The 21,015-nt window shown below is 37.3% G+C and overlaps 1 protein-coding gene across 1 annotated transcript; it reads left to right on the forward strand.

The window, feature by feature from the left end:
• The first annotated feature begins 22 nt into the window (after window positions 1-22).
• LOC110445964 (protein HGV2-like) lies at window positions 23-20,246 on the forward strand. The gene is made up of 17 exons (XM_021490872.1): window positions 23-143; window positions 2,788-2,898; window positions 4,104-4,222; window positions 5,932-5,994; window positions 7,515-8,021; window positions 9,138-9,301; window positions 9,420-9,493; window positions 9,914-9,987; window positions 10,272-10,362; window positions 12,106-12,203; window positions 12,479-12,526; window positions 12,770-12,852; window positions 13,021-13,092; window positions 14,522-14,569; window positions 14,788-14,835; window positions 19,030-19,143; window positions 19,653-20,246. Exons 1-17 carry the CDS (start codon window positions 103-105, stop codon window positions 19,716-19,718), a joined length of 1,821 nt encoding a protein of 606 aa, XP_021346547.1. The 5' UTR covers window positions 23-102; the 3' UTR covers window positions 19,719-20,246.
• The last annotated feature ends 769 nt before the right edge of the window (window positions 20,247-21,015 follow it).

The raw sequence follows: 21,015 nt of genomic DNA on the forward strand, positions 1-21,015 counted from the left end.
TTTAGAGACTAATACACATCTTTAGCGGAAGTTGAGATTGAGAGAAGGCGCGAAATTATCACGTTTTTCTTTGCTTTGCACGTATTTTGCTTGGGCTAAATTATGGACAATCCGGGCCCTAGCTGGTCATCAGACAAAGACAGGTAGGTACCAAGGAGTTGTCAGCTTCAGTGCCAGTGACGTTCATCCAAGAAGCAGCTTCAAGGCCTCAAAGACATTCTCTGAAATCGTTTTAAGGTTTGACAGATTACACCAATAGTTTGTGTAAACAATAACAGTTCATAAGCTGTGAAAGTTGACGTACTAAATTTCAATTAACAATGGTCTATTTATTGTGCAGCTTTCGCCATTAGCGTTTATATTCTGTATGTATTATTGGCCATGAAAAACGAGGACATTTTATTTTTAGTATTGTTTTGCGATACGATGAGGGCGAGACTGACGTATAGTTATGTACTCATCACAACCGAGATTTCTTTCCGCCATGTATATGTCGAATACTGTGGAATAGATTAACAAATACAAATGAACCAGCGTAAAGCAGTCAAACGTGATTTAAAACATTCAATAGTATATATATATACAATCGAATCATGATTTCTTTCCACAATACAACATGATGCATTGTACCTAGAGATAAATGTTTGCGAAAATTTTCCATCAAGTCCAGTGTTATGGTCCTCCTACACTCCCACTGTGAATTCGAAGGATAATATGTTAATTTCTGCCTCTCTCTAGATCTGACTCTGCTGAAACAACCAACCAACACCTGCTCTACATGTACATGGCCCCAACACTGAGCTCGTTTTGGATTAAGTGTCTCGCAATATATATGGGGTTTTCCTGTCTCCTGTTATAAAACAGTCTCGGACATTTTCACAGATGCATCGTGACATTAGTAAAGCAAAGTAGTATCTAACCGATTCTAGATGCATTGGTACTGACTGTAATTTCGTCACCTAAGAATATGATATTTTGTTATCTTTTATTGTAAACATCTGAAATGCAGAAGAATTTTTAAATATAAGATGAGCAACACACATCACACAGATACTTTCAGACACTGAACTCGCATACATGTGATTGTTCCCGATGTGACCAGGAGTCTCCAGGTTCCAAACATCAAAAGGGCCATCATTAACATGAAAATCTCCGGACATTGAACTGACCATTATAATAAATTTTCACTTCTCTTTTTGTCGTCCCAAACTTATGTGCAAATATGAAACAATATTGAAACAAAAAGTCCATTAAAACATCTCTTTCCTTAGTTTTACATTTGCCGTTGGAATATTAGCAGTCTTTCCGTGTACTCGGAGGAATTTAATTATGAACCAAATGTAAAAATAATACAAATATGATTGAAGAAATCCATCACTGCTAAAGTAATTTACATTAAAATATTGCAATTACTGAGAAAAAATAACCCTTTTTTCCATGAAATTTCATATTTAGTAAAAAATTGTAAGGTCAACTTTGCCTGTGGGGGCAAGTGGTTTGATTTTTTTTACACCCTGCCATTTTGTTATTTCCAATATTATTAAGATATAACATATCGCTGGTTAGCTGCGAAACGTAACTTTGTGTCGACGAGTTTTTTTTTTTATATATTGCGTCGTCTGAGCTAAGCGGTCCTATGCCAACTAATGGAGCAAAATCAAAAGTGTTTATCTGCAAGATTACATCTAATTCACGCCTCATATGAGTATAATAAAGTTATCAAAATATTGCAAAATTGCTGAAAAAACGAATCCTTTCGAATGGAAAAGAAAAAATCGCCATGGTGTGATTCACACTGGGCTTGCTACAAGGTATGGGATTGATTATGCCCAGCCGGGGCAGAGGAGGCCGGGTATTAATATTAGTACTAATCACTGGTAAATGAAATCAAAACATATAAACAAATTAATCTGATTGCTACATATCTTTTCATTTATTTGAAAATAGATGCATCTAATTATTGAAGTTAATTACTTGTACCTCATTAACCTTGGCAACCTTGTTGAAAGATGTAGTAACCATTATCTTGTACAGTCTAGCTTTATCTCATACTTTTGTTCCTAAACTTAATCCTCATCTTCGTCATCCTTGCTTATTGAAGTATATGAAAATATTTTTCAAATCTCTCGCCCCCAATTTAGTAGACCTTATAAATCCACTTGCCCAATTATGATTTCTACATGCTCCTAGGGGTGTAAAAAACCCTAGCCTTTGGCTAGTAGACACGATCCATCCGCCCAAAATTGAATTCTGCTAGCCAGACAATTACAAATTGGATCTATCGATCCGACATGATTACGATATATAACCTCTACAAATGGATATGTTTTTAAAAATGACAACTTCATTAAACATTAAGCCCAACGGACTGCTCCTGCCCAGCCCAAAGTTAAAAATCTGGTAGCCCTGCCTGGGTGTCTTGACTAGTGGATTTTTACACCCCTGTGGCACCATAAAATGCACAAATTCAATACAAAACAGGAACACAGTTTCAATTTTTAAATATATTGATATATTCCAGGTATTATGCTTTTGCTTGGTAAATGGCGTATTATACTACATTCTTTGTATGTAGATTATTATGTATTCGATGGCTTTATTTTTAATTCATGAATTCTGGGTCCGGATTTGTCATTCACGACTGCCATCACCGCAAGATTTTCTAAAATATGCTTGGCAAGTTAACATCCTGCACAACAACTGTAGTATGGTTAACAAAGTTTATTCTGTTTATGAATCGGTTCAGACTGAAAGAGATCAATAATCTTATTGTAACTACCATTTCAGGATGGAAGCCTCCGTGTCTGCTCTGAACATGATTGCACAGGGAAAGCGCAACATGGTTTGTGGGGAAGTACCAACAGCTGTGAATCAGTTCCAGGAGGCCTGTAAAGTTCTGTAAGTCTGAATCGCGAAATCAAAAAGGACATTTTGAACGAGGCATCAGAGTTATGGACAGAAGGAATAGTAGCACACTTCCCAAATTGTATCCAGAGTTCTAAGTTATGGTAGTAAGCTAGAGTAATTATAGTTTCTGTAGGAAGAGTGTTATATCATAAAAAAAACTAGATTTACAAATGTACTTGCACATCAGGTGAAATTTCCAATGGGGATCACAGGAGAGTATGCATAGGGTTTTGGTTTAAGGTAATAGGATCGTGTCGCCATTTCTCAGAATTTCTTCAAATTTTGTAGTTATAATGCTTTGAAGGAAAGACAATTTTCTGCCACAAAAAAAAAATATAGGTTGTCATAATTTTAAGGAATTTAAATGGAAATTTAAGAAAAAAGGAGTGACTTTGGAAAAAAATAAAAGACACAATATTTTGCAAAATAATGTCAATATAAATGATACTGCCATAGATTAGTATTGCATTAATGTATATCAATTTAATAAATGCTGAAATTATGTCAAATAAATCCTCTATAAACAATTAAAAATTGACATTTTATAATAAAACCATATGCACATGGTAATTGCAGGTAAGAGTTATCTTTCTTGAAAAACTTCACAGTAGTGAAATAGGTAGCCGGTTTCCTGAAGTACAGAAAAATGGATACATGTGGCTCATTGATAAAAAAAAAATGAATTATTGCCTGCATTGCTTTGAAATACTTTAATATTGAGAGAAAACACTGTTCTGTCATTAATAAACATACAATATTCATCACTTTAATATTAAACATTAGAATATGCGGAAATTGTGATACTGTCTCCCTACATTGGATTTTCAACTAGGGATGTACTTCCTACTTCAGTTTATCAATACACTCCTATGACCTTAAGAAATCAGGAAGTGTCGAATAAGGAATGACCCAAGAGTGGGAGATGGGCAGCAGTTTGGTGGATTGTCAAGTGTAAGAAGTTTAATGCTATGAAGATTTTTACAAGAATGACATGTACACTAGATATAGCGTTTAAGAAAATGGGGGTCACAAGAAAATGAAAAAAATCTGATGCACAAAAACGACTTGAGAGAAAAACTGAAGAAAATTGTGTGTCCCTTGCAATTTATTACTTTATATTTTGGTACAATTATGGGGTTAACAAGGCTCTGTTTTTGGATGTTTTACTCGGTAAGTAGATCTGTAATTTATTTCAGTTCTAAATCATATGGAGAAACTGCCAAAGAATGTGCAGATGCTTACTATCAGTATGGACGAGCTCTTCTGGACCTGGCCAGGATGGAAACTGGAGTATTGGGCAACGCTCTACAAGGAGGTAAACGCAAACAATCTTTCCCTATAATTCAATTTAGAGCCAAAAATGTGTTGCTGATTTCCCTACTTTTTATGCCCCGCCATAAAATAAGGGGGTGGGTTGGCATATAGTGTTGCCCATGTCCACCTGTCGCGCCCCATCCATGAGCGGGGGCATTTATGACTTGCAGACATTTTATACTCTCGCCAATTGCAGAGGGATTTAAGTTTACAGAACCTGGTTACCACATTTAATCTCACTGTTTTTGACTGAAGATTCTCATATCATAAAGTGGCCATGTGAATACATGTTAAATTTTGTTAGTTATGGTCCTTTCTTACTCCTCCGTTACATTCACCTTCTTCAGTATTAGAGTCTGTCAACTTTTTTATTTGAACATCTTTTTGAGGAGGTACCTTTGATGGAGTACAATCAAGTTTCTTCATATAAATTATTGTGACTTGCATTTATGGTCACGGTATTCAATGATGTTTATAGTAACATTAAATTAAGAACTAGAGTCTACAGCCATAATAATTAGGTGTTTTATGTAAACCAACAGTGCAAATTGTTAACTTTTATTTGGTATCGAGGTCAAAGGTCAGCTTTACGGGAATGCTAGGGTAAAAAATGATCATTAACTTCAATAAGATTCTGATTTCCATAAGGCAGATGGTCTTGAAACTTGGTCAATAGGTACCACAGACGGAGTGCTATAAAGTTTCCGGTGTATACCTGTTATATATATATAATTAACCTTTGTGTACCTACTCCCAGATTCACAAAAATAAATATTGAACGCTTCAAGCACCGTCATGTTTTAGTAGGTTATATGGACTAGTACATAGTTACAATCTTTCTGCTTGGGCTATAATAGGTAAACAGCTCTAAGAATTTGATTAAGTTCCATGGTAATAAGCCTGTAAAAGCACTCGGCTAGAACAAGACATTAGTCAATAGGTATAGAAATGTATGCAATTTATCAATTGGCTCCAAAAAGAAGTTTAATGTATAAATGATAAACATTTGTTAATCATTGAAAACCAGTATTAAGGCCAAACAAATTTGATTACTTGGTTCTAGGGCCCGCGCGCATTTCATGGCACCGTGCGCATTGCCGATTTTATTGTGAAAGTAATGATAAAAAAAATCGTGAATGCGTCGGCCGCCATCTTCAAAAAAATCCGGAAAATTGGTCCGCATGGTGTTTTTACTCGTTAGTCACCCAAGTTCCGAAAACTTTTGAATAAAGGTAAGGATTGAGATACAGGCAAGCGTTTAAATGATTATGACTTATTAGTCTTGTATACAAATGGCGCTAATTTCTGTACAAATAAGGAATGGGGGGTTCATGATTCTCCTCTGGAACATTGTGGGGGGAGTTTCGGAGGCTTGCTCTATGACGGGTCTCCACACAACTATAAAAAGACAAGGTAATGTCCACAATGAACGTTTAACAAACCACACAATAAAAAAAAATCGCCCTCGTCTCGTTTTTGCCATGTAAAATGGGGAAAAAAGTACCGCCCTGCCGCATCTATTTTGAAAAAAATTGGCCTGAGAACCAAGTTATTAATTTTATTTGGCCTAATATACATTAACATATGTTGTACTATCTTTAAGAGATTAGGGAAAACCGTTTTCATTTGAATACAAACCTGATAACATCCAAGGTTTAAGAGTCATTTACAGATTGAATCTTGTGTTTATAATAAAAATTGATATTGCAGTACCAGAGGAAGAAGATGGAGAGAAAAGTGCTGATGAACAATTTGAAAAAGTAGATATGGAAGGTAAATTAACCAGCTAACTTGTCCTTGAATTTCTTTGGTGAAATGTTGTAACTTTTGGTAGTTAGTTTCAGTATTGTATTTACTAGTATTATATAACACGGCCCACTTTATTTTAATAGTTTGGCTTGGGAATGGTGCATCTTTTATCAAATAAACATACATGTATTTGCATGCATCTACTAGTAAATGTGCCGATGCATTTATTTTTAAGCATGTTGCTACTTTAAGCTATTGATTTTTGTGTAACCAGTCCTGATTCCACCCGACGTGAACCTATCGCTAGTGAATAGTGGTACAGTCTCGACTACAGCCTATGGGGCTGCTTGTCTATTGTCAATATAGTTCTGTAATGTACTAAACAATGTTAATCATAGATTTTGTGTCAAATCTCCATTATGTTACTTAAGGCACTGAACAACATGTGATAGCCTCATTTTCAGCACAAAAGTGAAACTCGACTGCGATTCAGATTCTGTCATCAACTGCCATGATTTTCAGCAGAAGTTAACATTTGGTCCACTCCATGATTACAGACGCCACTTTTTGGTGGTACATCTTTTGACATGAACAACATGCCACACTTTTCAGACACTTGTATTAATTAGCAATGTATTGCATACTGAATAAGCCAAGGACAACCCCAAAGATTATCAAGACCAAGGATTAATGTTTATTATTTGAACATTGATGTAGCTATATGGGACAAGAGCAAAAATATTGCAAGCTATTGTGAAAAGGGAGGATATGGCCTTCCTGGGGGCAGAGGGGTAAGGCCCAATAGTGGGGAACATAGGTGAATTTTCGAGATCCTTTTTTGATAATGAATAATGGTATCTTAATTTGACCAGGAAGACCCGTATAGGTCCTTTATATTGAGGTCGCTACAAGTACATGGAAACTATAGAGATCCTTGTAACAAGTGTTATAGACCTTGACCAAACTTCTCTTCATACTTGCTGCCAACTTTTTGAAATTTCCATGGGGCAGATCATTATGCTAGGAATTTTAATTAAAACCATAAATAAAATGTGTATGTACACCCTAGGGGGAAATAACACTGGTAGAAAATGCTCACTTTTATGGTCTAAAATAGGTAGAGTTGGTAAGTACATCCATCCTTTTGACCAGAGACTGAGCCTTCAGAGAAAACGTTTGCCATGATAGCTTAAATTTACAAACACTACAATCCCCCAATTCAAGGCCTCTTGTTTTGACAAGTGATCAAACAGGACGCTGTGAATACAGTAGTAATGACCGGAAAAAAATTGCACCAAGTCTTTTATTACTGAGATTTTTCTTCTAATAAATTAACATTTCAATTTGAAATATTTCTTGGTTTTAGTAAACACTTTACCATGGTCATATACAGAATTATTTTGGAGGAATGATATTATTCCCCCACCCACCACCATTGAAGAAAGATCAAAAACCTGCTTTGATCATGCATGCTTTCAGCTTTAAAAAGTTTATTCTGTATGATAAGGGTTGCAATTGAAACACTATTTGCACCTCTCTTATAGTTGAGGACCGTTACAGACTTAGAGCTGAAGTTGTTGAAGCAATGTCTGAACAAGAACTTGCTGCTGAAAAGAAAGAGAAAGAAAAGAATGGAGAGAAGGACGGACAAAAAGAAGATGAGAAGGCTGCTGAGAAAAGTGATATCAAGAGTGAAGATAAAGACAAGGTAAATGACGAGAAGAAGGATAAGAAAGCAGAAGTAGAAATGAAGGATGAAAAGGAAGTATCTATGGAAACAGATGATGCAGTTACAAAGGACGAGAAATCCGCGGATAAGCAAGAAGAAGAAAAAGAGGAAACAAAAAAGTTTGATGAAAAGAAAAAGGATGACAAAAAAGAGAAAGATGAAGATAAATCGGATGAAAAGAAAAAGTTGGATGAAAAGAAAAAGGATGACAAAAAAGAGAAAGATGAAGATAAATCATCTCAAAAAGGAGGGGAAGAGGCAAAAGACAAGGAAGACACACTGAAAGATGGAAAGCTTGAGAAGAAAGAGAAAAAAGCTGAAGGTTTATTATGTTTTGGGGAGCCCGGGACATGTTGGGAGCTGAAGTCTCCTTCACTGCAGTTTTCTTCACCACTGCATGGCAGCATTTTGTTGGGAGCTCGAGTCTCCTTCACCACTGCCTGGCAGCATTTTGTTAGGAGCTTGCGTCTCCTTCAGCTCTGCATGGCAGCATTTTATTGGGAGCTCGAGTCTCCTTCACCACTGCATGGCAGCATTTTGTTAGGAGCTTGCGTCTCCTTCACCAATGCATAGCAATGTTTTGTTGGGAGCTTGCGTCTCCTTCAGCACTGCATGGCAGCATTTTACTCGCATGTTTTGTACTAACATGAAATATTGTTGTTGTAGCAATCAAGGCCAAATATTTTGAAAATATGTTGATTTTGCAACAGAAGAAACTATTATCTGTCTTATTATAAATGAATATCTAGGATGGAGATACATATCTTTGTTGACTGTAGGAAAACTGAAAAAATAGTCAAACGGAAAGTACAAGAAATAGGTCACTGGTATTTATGATTTGACCTACCACATTTTGGCCAATTAATTAATCATAGTTAGGATTCTAAGAAATGGACAATTGTTAATGAAACGTTTTACCTCAAATTAGCAAAAGGTTTACAGAATTAATCCTTTTTAACTCTTGAAGATCTCTGCATGTTAACATGTTCTTGTGCATTTGAAATTCTGTTTTGCATGTACAAGTGCTTTCAAAGCTTGTCAATCTAATTCTGAGTGCTATCCTGCATTGCTCACATTTGATAAGATTTTTGCATGAGCATTGTAGTTGGTACAAAGAGATTAGGAAACTTCAGTAACAGCATTTATGGTCTTGAATTATAAACTGTATGTATGGTTAAAATGCAAATTTGTAAGAAAATCTCCTGAACATTTAGAAAGGATCAGTTATTGCTTAAAATTGGTAACAACACTTAAATTCAGTCCATTCAATAATTGTTGGTTTCAGCTCAAGTTTAGAATACCAAGTTCAGTTTCTAGTTCTTTTTATCTAAAACAAAAGTTTTGCCGCCTATATTCATTATTGTTTGTTCAGGCTTTTGTGCGTTTGGGATGGCTCGGTCGAGACAACAGGCTGTATAGCTGTATATTTTGGTTAAAGGTGAATCTAGTTCTACGAAGAACAGTACAGAGGACGAGGAAGAAGGCGAGGAAGGCACGGAGGAAGAGGGTACAGAGGAAGACGATGAGAGTGAGGCAGTAGACACAGCAGAGGAAGGCGATAACTCACAAGAGGAGGGATCACAGGGAGAGAAAGATGGGGAGGTAAACATAACACTTAATATATGGTTCATATTTTTGCACTAGTATTGCTTTGATTCCTAATTATGTGTTTTCTGTGAATTTTGAGGATAAAACTCGAGTATGTCATTGTGTTTTGAAGGAAAATGCTGATGACGTATCAAATCTTCAACTGGCTTGGGAAATGTTGGAGCTGGCCAAAGTTATATATTTAAAGTAAGTTTTCATCTAATTTCATAGAATGTAACAATTCAGTGGTACGAATGTTTTAATACTAATATTTTCATTTCTTCATAATTGATGGAAGGATAAAGAACCATTTATGATAGACGATTGGTAGTTGAAGCATACAGAGGGCATTGCCGACAGGTTTTTCTCTCTCCAATATCTGCAGGGTAGAAAAGAGCTATTCAATGTAACAAAGACGAGGTTGTTGGAACCTCTATGTTAATGGGCATGGTCATAATTGTGATGTTGCAAATATACATGTCGCATCAACAGTAATAACAGATGACATATTATAGCAAGGAGACTAATTACCAGGTAATTGATTATTATCCACTTTACATAAAACTTTACATTCCGTATTTGTAATGTATGATAAACTTGGAAATACTAAAAGTTTCGGATCTTCAGGGACGAGGACAAGGAGGCCAAATTGAAGGCAGCTGATGCCTATCTAAAGCTGGGAGAAGTTAGTCTTGAAACAGGTATACACATTATTGATATGGTTATCGCAGAAATGAAATGTAACGTTTTCTTTAGGGGCATGTCTAATATAATGTCTGCAATCAACTTTAATTAAAGCATATGAAGGAAAATAATAAAGTAATAAATGCAAGAAAACACACCCTCGTACAAACTCATTTTGATTTTATTTCTATAAACTTATGAATGAATATTAGTTATAACCACAAATTGAGATGGTCCTTGGATGAGGTTGAAACTTATTTATACTGGTTGTAATTGATCTTTTGGAATGTTTTGTTTTCAGAGCAATATCCACAATCCGTATTGGATTTCACAGAGTGCCTAAATATTCAAACTTCCGTATTGGAGCCAGAAGATCGGTCACTGGCAGAAACGTATCCTTTACAGCATTTCCATTAATCTTGGTGGATTAATCCTTACTGTAAAGTATAAACATTGAAACCGTTCCAAACGTTTCACAGCATTGCCACCATGAAGAGAGGAGCAAGTTACTGTTGGCTCAATAATTAGGTAGCAGAGGTCAAATGTGTTAAATCGTTTAAATCTTCTGAGACACCAAGAGGCTGAAGGTCATGATATTAAGCCAGTGGCTTGTTTGAATTGAGTGCTTCAGAAAATAGAAAAGAAATATCCTTGAGGTATATGTAAAGGTACAGGGGTCAAGTCTGGTAAACATTCAAATGGCTTCTTCTGAAGAACAAAAATGCTCAGTCATAATATATATGCATGCAGCATGCTAAAATCCAGCTCTAGAAACTTTGAAGAAATAAATGACTAACCCATATTCAAAGTCCCAGTGGCCCAATTGGTTTGAAATACTTGAAACATCATCAGAATTAAAAGGCCTAATGACATATTTTGCCAAATTTGGTGTTACAAAATTTAAAAAAAAATTGGAATGACTGAACTATATTCAAGTTCTATATTAAAGTGGATTTTGTTATCTCGATGATGCTTTGAGTATGTTATGCAGCTGTATGTCTTGTTTGCCTGGGTTGTAACTTTTGACTCCCTGCAGATGTTGGGGGAAATTTAAGGGAAATATGTAGGATGGCAAAGCAATGTGTCGTGCACCCACTGAAGGTCAAGGTCACATTGAGGTCAAGAGTTGTCATTCATTGTCCAGACAATAACATTTGATTCGCTGAAGATAACTCATGAAATATAAGGGATATATGAAGGATGTCAAGGCAGTAAATTGCAAACAACAATTGGATCTGTGAACCCAAGGTCAAGGTCACATTGAGGTCAGGTCAAATTTATTCGTTCGAGCCATAGATTCCAACTCCCGGAGGGTGGCTCAATGAAATATTAGGGATATATATATGCAAGACCACACACTTGTGTTTTTCTAACGAATCAGAAAGCATGAGTTTATTGCGCGGACGAATATATATATGTCCGCGCAATAAATGAGTGCTTTCCGATTCCTTAGAAAAACACAAGTGTGTGGTCTTGCTTTTATCACATACCTTCCGACTTTGGTAGAGATCGATACAAAGATTTTATAAACTTTGATTTTTTTTTGCAAATGCCTGAAACTTTTCAGTTCGTCATGACAAGGGGATTCCCATAAAAAGTATTTCCGTCTAGTTGGTCAATACAACATTCCGTATTGCACATGTGCAATACAGAATGTTGTATTTCATGGTCTGAACATTGCTTGTATTACTATAACAAGATTCAACAGGTATGTGATAAACTGTAATACAGTGCTTTCATTTGACTTTTATGCCAGAAGTCACATTAAATTTTAACTCCATTTTGGAAAGTCAATGCATCAAAACCCAAGAGTCAAAATCTCATTTTGGGGAGTCAAAACGCTCTTTTTAGGGTCTACCGAAAAAAACCTTCATATAGGGTTGCAAACCACTAGTTGGGTCTGTATGCCCAAGGTGAAGGTCACATTGAGTTAAAATTGTCTGGGCCATATTTTGACTTGCTGAAGATAATGAAATTTAGACTGATTTTAGTGATAGATGTAGGATGGACAGGTGTCGGATGTGTTGCATATTACTTGATGGTCTGTACTACTTGGAATCTAGTTCTTTTTAATTACTGTTTATAAAATGAGAGTTTTGTAGATCACAAGTTATACATTCCTTGATAACATGAAGACATTATCAGCTGGGGCTTGCATACAGCTTCAACAAACAGTATGACGAGTCGATAGACAGTTACCGGGCAGCAGTCAAAGTGATGGAAAGCAAAATAGGTAGGGAAGGCGATCGCAAAACTGAAAGGATGTACGGGAGAAAGGGTTGTCGTAATGTAGGGAGACATGGGAAAGACATGGAGGGTGATTTACCACCCAACAAGAAACACATGCGAGGATAATTAACTGAAAGGGAACATAGCTGTTTCGAGTGTATTTTATGGCAATACTGTAACTATTATCTTGAGTTATACCTGGGAAGGTGATATTTTAATGAGGAAATTGTATTTCGGTTTATTTTGTTGATTGTGTAAGATGTTTCATCTGTTTGACAGAAACGCTAAAGAAGCGAGTAGAAGAGGACAAGTTCCCACCTGCAAAAGGTGAGAAGCACTTGTTATTACATGTCGGAGAAGATGTTCAAATGTCATAATGCCTGAACTGGATATTGAAACTTAAACCATCCAGTTTTTCTTTTCCCGTTTTTTACCGTGTTGTTGTGCCACTAAGACTTGATAGATACTGGAATACGTTGATGATAAATGTGTGGAGATCCAAGTAGTAGGTTGTGTACCATGTATGCTGTACTGTTCAGCATCTTTGATGTGCTTTTCTTGCATCCACAGAAGGAAGCTTTGATGATCCAAAGAAACTCGCAGAACAAGAAATAAGTGATCTGAAAGAAATTTTACCAGACATTAGAGGCAAGGTAGTGTATGGTATTACAATTCTTCTATACAGTGAAGATTAGGGGAAATTGATATGAATCTTTGTTAATCTTTATTGCACTTCTTTCCAGTTGCTACTAAAGTCGATCATAACATGTCATGTAGCTCCCAGAAACTCATTTGTCAAGATAACCCTTTTTGTCCTACAGGTAGATGAGGTAAATGAGGAACGAAGACAAATTGAGGAGTTGAAGAAAATGGCAAAAGAGGGCATGTCTGTGGTAGGTGTATCTACAAAGGTTGATGGCCATCTGGTCTACTGACCAACAGCAGTAGGTCATCATATCTTGTCCACTGACCAACAGCAATAGGTCATCATATCTGGTCTACTGGCCAACAGTAATGGGTCATCATATCTGGTCCACTGGCCGACAGTAATGGGTCTTCATGTCTGGTCCACTGGCCAACAGCGATAGGTCATGTCTGGTCCACTGACCGACAGCGATAGGTCATCATGTCTGGTCCACTGACCAACAGTAATGGGTCATCATATCTGTTCTGTAAACTGGTCTACTGACCGACAGCAATAGGTCATCATATCTGGTCTACTGACCGATAGCGATAGGTCATCCTATCTGGTCTACTGACCGACAGCGATAGGTCATGTCTGGTCCACTGACCGACAGCAATAGGTCATCATATCTGGTCTACTGACCGACAGCGATAGGTCATCATATCTGGTCTACTGACCGACAGCGATAGGTCATGTCTGGTCCACTGACCGACAGCGATAGGTCATCATATCTGGTCTACTGACCAACAACAATAGGTCATCATGTCTGGTCCACTGGCCGACAGCGATAGGTCATCATATCTGGTCAGTTGACCTACAATAGTGATTCATATTTGGTATGTAAAGATTAGTCACCTTATATGTGGCTGCAAGACCTATGGCAGAAGACCTACTGGGGTGAACTGTTCAAAACTGTTCAAAACTGTTCATCTTGCTTATAACCGATTCAATACTGATTAGGTTTATAACAAATCTCAAGTGTGATGATGCGAGTGGGTGAATGGTGCGCATCATATATGTGTGAGTGTGCCACTTCGTATATCCTGAAAAATATTAGGGGAGAAATTCATAACAATAAGAGCATCATTGACCAAGGCAATCGAAGCTTGCTGTATGCTACTCGTAAGGGAAAGGTTGGCCATAATCGACCTGTAATCCTTGTGTGACTGACCTGGTGTTGTTATCCTCGGAACTTTTGTTTCCCACATAAAATGTACTTCTGCCAAATATTATTAATCACTATTATAAAGTTGAGGCATTTATATGGAGTGTAGTATATTGGAGTGTAGGGGATGTGCTGAAACATAATTCATATTTTTAAAAAGCCAAAAGGGCTTAATTTAAATTCAATTTGTTCTGGAATGCTTGATGATTCTTTGCAATTTCCAAAAGTTTTTCTATCGTAATGTTTTTCTATCGTAATGATATTTTATAATATTGAGATGTACATCTATATTTTACACTGTGACGTCACTGTAGCCCATATTTTGTATTGTACAACAAAAGATCATGTATTCAATAACAATAACAGTTTGGCAACCTACAACATGTCAAGATATATGTATTTCTGTTGATATTTACCAACTTGGAATATATGACTATGCTATTCTTCAACAGCTCTTTGTTTTAATCAACAGATCACTGAAAGTCTGGGATTGCAGAAACCTGAGGAAAAAGTCAAAGTTGTAAGTACAGAGACAAGAATTTGATTAGTATTTTAGAAGTCCACATTACTGAAGCTTGAACCTGTTTCAAGTCATCGGAGCAAGGTGGCATGTTTTGTCAGGGAAATAATACTCCTTTATCTGTAATTGCAATATAGTTTTTCCCCTTTTTTGCAAAGAACTGATTTAAATGTGATGTCAAAAAGTCTGACCAGCTTTGTTTTATCTTTGTTTTACAGGAGCCGAAAAAGCCAGCTACAGACATCAGTCATCTGATTCGCAGAAAGGTAATTAAGTTGCAACAGTTTTACAAAATTTGTTAATAGGTTAAACATCGAAAATAAGTTTCTGCACAGTATTGCAAGTTTTAGATCAATCAAAGTCTTGACTTCATTTGTTGTATGGCTTAGAGCTTTTGACAAGTTCATGGTCATGGTCAGTTCGAAATTCTGTTTCACTTCTGAGTGATACCTACGGACCATGTGAGAGGTGTGTGCGCATCTTCTAGCATTAGCGATCGATCTTCTAACTTGGTCAGCGACGGACAATTCTGCTCTGACAAAAACTTCATATCTATCGAACAATTTTGATATTTTATGAACTCTAAACATTTCTATACAATGACAAAAGTTACAAGTAACTGATTGTCAACACATTTATAGACGTGCACAGCACGGTAGGCCGACAACAGACTTAAATCAGTATTGAGCAACACACTGACCACCGTCCACGGTGTGACCGCCATATTGGCGAGACCAGAACAAAGGAAATCCAGGGTAAACTAATGATGTCGAAGCAGGACGGCAAGAGTGGGAAGCACCAACGTATAGTTGGAGAATTTGACTTACTTGGAGAAATCTCCAAAACTATGGTCCAATTGCCAGTGGCGAAAGTTAGAAAACATGCCTCAACCACTCGCCCCACGACCACAGGTCAAATTGAAAATGGCGGAAAGACACTGCCAGCCTGTAGTACAGCCAACTTACACCAGTAATGACTGGATCAGTGGATAGCAATCCATTGTTACAATTTGCGTCGGCCATTACCACATCGCTATCCACGATGCTGGATAACCAAAAACAGATGCAGGTGGAATCACTGCAGTTCATTAATGATTTAGTGGCCACCAAAAATGAACAGTGTCGCAATTCATGAGACAAAAGGGTCTGTTGGGGCCCTAACACTACAAGTGCGACAAACTCGGTAAGTGCGGCCGATACACAAGCTATGGAATGTGACGAAGCAGTCTACATTTGCCAACAAACTTGACGATTTATTTGAGCCTAATCATACCGCCACGGACAGTACAGATGATCAGGCCTGCGAGGTTCAGGAAGAAAACATTGACGTAGATACATTTCAGAGCTGTGCGAGACATGTGCCTATAACGATGCAGTTGGGCTGGACATGGATTCTTAACTTGCCACACTGATGAACAATATCTTGTCACAAAATGTGACAGATGACAAAATCAAGCCAATGTTGGACAAATACAGTCGGCCGGCGAATGTCGAACTATTGCAATATCAAAAAGTGTACCCCGAAATATGGGGGAAATTGAAAACTATTACTCAAATTCGGAACATAAAACTGCAACGCAGTCGGACGTGGTTTGTCAAAGGACTGATTCCGCTAGTTCAGGTTGTGGACACTGCTCGAACAGAAAAGTGAGAAGAAACACATAGACGCCTCGTCAGCAGTAAAACTGCTGTTTGACTCTTTTCACTTAATCACCAGTGCTACACAAGAGATCAGTCGCCGTCGTCAGGAGTTTATCAAACCTGATTTAAACGGACAATATGCACAATTGTGTGCACAACAAAACACCCCATCGGTGTCGTTGTTCGGGGAGGATCTGGCCCAAACAATCGGACATATCGGAGACAAAATCGCCTTGGGTATAAACTCTTATCTAAGCGGCCATCCCACAACAGGTACAATAGCTACGGACTGTGCGGTTAAAAAAAAACGGCTTTTGCCGTGGAGGTCAAGACGGCCCTCCAAAAAACCAGTACGGATATACGAGTTACCGCCCTTACAACAGAGGTGTATATCAAAACCAGAATCACAGCCAGAGTCCACGGGACCGAGGCAGGGGACAACAGAACAGGAAACACCAACAATAACAAATCCGCAAGCAGGAAACAAGGCGAGTGCTAATAACGCACAAAGTATTGAATTGACAGCTGATTTTCAAGCTGGGTGTATTTCACAACATTTAAATGCATGGTTTAAAATAACCTGGGATGCCTATTTACTGGATATCGTGGAAAATGCTATAACATTGAATTTTCCGAAATACCTTTTCAAAAGTTACACATCCATACACATTTACGGATGCGGAAATGTATTTCGTGCAAACAAGTCTCAAAACTTGGAAAAGAAAGCAAATTATCCGACCTGTGACACAGTGTACTGATCAATATGTGTCGAAACATTTTTCTGAGCCCCCAAAAAGATGGTTCGTACAGGATATTAAATCTAAAAAATCTGAATCAGTCGGTTTATTATAACCATTTTAAAATGGATACTTTACAGACGCCCATTGATCTTTTGAGAGAAAGCTGTTTTATGGCATTAACAGATTGGAAAGATGCATATTATTCAGTGGCTATAGCTTCAGAACATAGAAAGATTTTGCGTTTCCAATTTGAAGGACAGTTGTATGAATTCATCGCCTTACCAAATGGTCTAGCATCAGCTCCTCCCCTTTTTCACAAAACTAACAAAAGGGGCCATCAAATAGTATCCTATATTGATGATTCATTGGTGGTTGGGGACTCGCACATTGAGTGTAGCAGAGGTTTACAGGACAATACATATGTCACAAGACCTGGGGTTAGTTATACACCCAGACAAGTCCATCTTCACCCCATCTCGGAACAATACAATCTCGGGTTTATTTTAAATTTGATTGATATGACTATCACTTATGCCAGAAAAGGCAACCAAAGTCTGGACTGCTTGTCAAAATTTGTTAAAAGCCAAGAAAATTACAATCCATGATGTTTCGGTTGTTGGATTGATAGTTTCAAGTTTTTCAGGGGTTCAATATGGCAAGTTGTACTATAGGTCAATTGATAACAACAAAGCTAAGGCGTTAAAGTTAAATCATGGCAATTTTAATGGACACATGTCACTGACACAAACGTGTAAAGATGACGACTTGGTGGATAGACGATATCCACAATGTCTCAAACCCCATTGTAACTGCAGACCCCAGCATGACTTGCATCCGATGCATCAAACACTGGGTAGGGTGGAGTCTGTAAGAGAAAGCAAACTGGGGGACACTGGACTGCAGAAGAAGCAGAGATTCATATAAATTATTTAGAATTATTGGCTGTTTGGTTCTCACTCTGGGTATTCTGTACTGAAAAGAGAAATAAGACTGAAATTACAAATAGACAATACTACCGCTGTGGCCTACATCAACCATATGGGTGGTTCTAAGAAAGCACTAGATGACCTATATATATCCAGACAGATATGGCAATGGGCAAGAGAGCAAGATTTATGGCTTATAGCTGCACACTTGCCAGGGGTAGATAACCAGAAAGCTGACAGACGAAGTCGAAAGGGTTATCCAAGGTGCTGTCAATTTTGCCGCAGTGAAATCATCAAACCCACATATAAAGTTTCAGTATTTGTTTTTGACAAATAATACATTTTCCCTGGTCCTTCGGATAGCCAATATGATTGCAAAACTCGTCAACTTAGAAAATCTTATTTAAACGACATTATCAGTTGAACATTTTCTAGTCAATTAAACCCAGCATCTTTGCAAATAATCATTAAATTTCTTCAATACACATCTCTTCCTGCAGTATCCCATCATACATATTGTTTCCCTCTGTTGACCGATAGCCTTTTTGCCTCTTGCTGAACAATTGGTTACTTATTGCTGCAGCGAGACTGCAAAGGGTTGTATCCCATCACCAGTGAAATGAAGTTCTAGATAACAGTATGGGTTCAGTACCATGATTGATTATTTAACAACTCTCAAAACTTGTGCATTAATGTAGATTGATATTAAAATTACATTACCTTATTAGGTCTCCCATTTGAATGAAGGTCCTATTGTTTCATTACCGATTTCTTTTCTTGTAGTTCTTATAATTTATTGTCCAAATATCACTTTTAAACCGTTCAAGTTATCTTTGATGAATATTGCAGTATACCTGCATCACCCACAGAAGATATGCAGTGCATTGTCATTAGGTCATTGTGACCTTGACATTGAGGTCAAAAGTCAAATAAGTGTTCACATTTCCATTGTTAGTTTTAAACTTTTAGGGTATTGTGACCTTCCACATCATAACTTTGTATTTACTCATATTATGTATTTTGTAATTTATTCGTGGGCAGTTCTTCTGATGAGTGTTCGCGTTTGAGTCAAGTAATTTTCATAAATTTTGGGTAGATGTGTTATGTTGTCCATTCTCCTTGGATTATATGTATATAAACCGTCACTCTTATAGAGGAAGCCGGATGAAGAGGAAGAGCCAGTCGAAGCAAAGAAAACGCGCCAGGAGAATGGATCTGGTGATGCCCCACCGAAGATGAATGGAGTTGAGGGAGACAAAGATACTATGGTAAGTATAGATATCAGATCTTCCTAGTATTTGTTCCTTAACGCAATTATATAAAAGTTGGTTCAAATTCACCAATGGTTTCAATGACTGGTGGACAGGATCGTGACATGTTCATGATTTATGTATCGCTGCAGTCTATAGTCAATCTGACCAAGGTTTCTGGAGGATGTAGATAAGCATCACCAAAAATCTTCACTGAAAATATTTAGATCATTCTGTTAATAACTTCAGGATTCAAAAATAAAACTTTTCTAAGGTGTCCAAATTGCATACATCTGCTTTCTTAACGACTGGCCATTAACATGGAATTCTAATCATTAACATGGAATTCTAATCATTAACATGGAATTCTAATAAGTACATCGAGATGGTTGGGAAAAAAATTCCCAAAATGGACTGGCAAGGATTTAGTGTAAAAGTTAAATTCTGTATGGCCTGAAAAATTGATGGTTGTGCAGACTTAACAGAGTATCTTATTGTGGCGGTAATAATGTTGTGATTCTTTAAAGGATGTGGATGCGAAGAAAGCCGAGAATGATGATGCACCAAAACCCACTGAAGCTGTGGCGTCGTGAGGCGTGTGTGTTGACAGCTATTTGGATCTTTCTGGATTCGACTACAGGAACAATGTTGTCATTGAGGATGAGCATGTCGTGCACTAAGGCGTAAAGCTCGGACTGGACCAACATTCATTTTTGTGAACGAGAAAAGTGTTGTGATCTGAACTTGTGGTAGCAATTTGACACTGGTGTCTGCTCGTACTCCTGGGGGGAGGGAGAGGTAAACTTCTCTGATTTCTGTCGTCATGTTTCATATTTCATCATCAGATTTATGTTTGTAAATTTCACCTCGTGTATAAAGTCTTGTTTCATGCGACACTGTATATTTAAATAGATACTTGATACTTATGATTTGTCACCGATTGCAGCCAAGTCTCATATTTCTGAGAAAATATGTACTGAAGAGAGGGGGTATCATTTGGTATGACAAATTATTGTGGGGAAAAGTTCTATTTGACGTGGCATTTACACCATAGTTTATTTATAACTACATCAATTTCATACCTACAAATCATGTGCTGACTGATAAAATTTTGAAACGAACAGTATTTTGTTTGTCTTTTGTACGTACCATGTCATGTTAAATTGGTTGGGAAATTCCTCGACTTTCTGACGTTTCGCATTTGCCAAATTCCTATGTATGTCAAGGTTGAATGCACTTCCCCAGTACTTTTTAATTTCCTATATGGGGAAAAAGGAAATTTTGTATTTCTCTTTTATAATTGAAATTTTTCTATTTCTGTTATTTTAAACAAGTTTTGGGTGCAAAGCTTTTACCTTAGCAGGCATGAAGTGCCAGTTAAGCCAGTGTTCTGGTGTGTTCTCTGTTGTGTGTTAACGTTTTCTTTGAGCGACTTCTTAAGAACTGGATGACCTAGTGCCATATTTGGCCACTAGGTACCTGAAACAGAGTGCTATAAAGTTTTGTAAAATAAATGACCTTGACACACTTTTAAGGTCAGTCAAATATTTATAAAAAAAAAAATCCTCAAACAAATTCTAATGAATAACCAGGAGGCCCAGAGTGATGATATTTGTCAAGTAGGTACCTGGAATGGAGTGCTATAAAGTTTCTTCAAGTAAATGACCTTCATGCACTTTCAAAGCCACATTGGTCAAATGTATAAATATATTCAAACAACTTCTGAATAACCAGGAGGCCCAGGGTGATTATATTTGACCAGTAGTTAACCTGGGATGTAGTGCTATAAAATTTCCTCGAAAAGATGACCTTGACATATGTTGAAAGTCATGGGTCAAATAGACTTGGCCAGAACAGAAGGCATCTTGGATGGATTGCTATAAGCATTCC

This window comes from Mizuhopecten yessoensis, unplaced genomic scaffold, assembly GCF_002113885.1.
Source record: "Mizuhopecten yessoensis strain PY_sf001 unplaced genomic scaffold, ASM211388v2 scaffold2429, whole genome shotgun sequence".
NCBI lineage: Eukaryota > Metazoa > Mollusca > Bivalvia > Pectinida > Pectinidae > Mizuhopecten > Mizuhopecten yessoensis.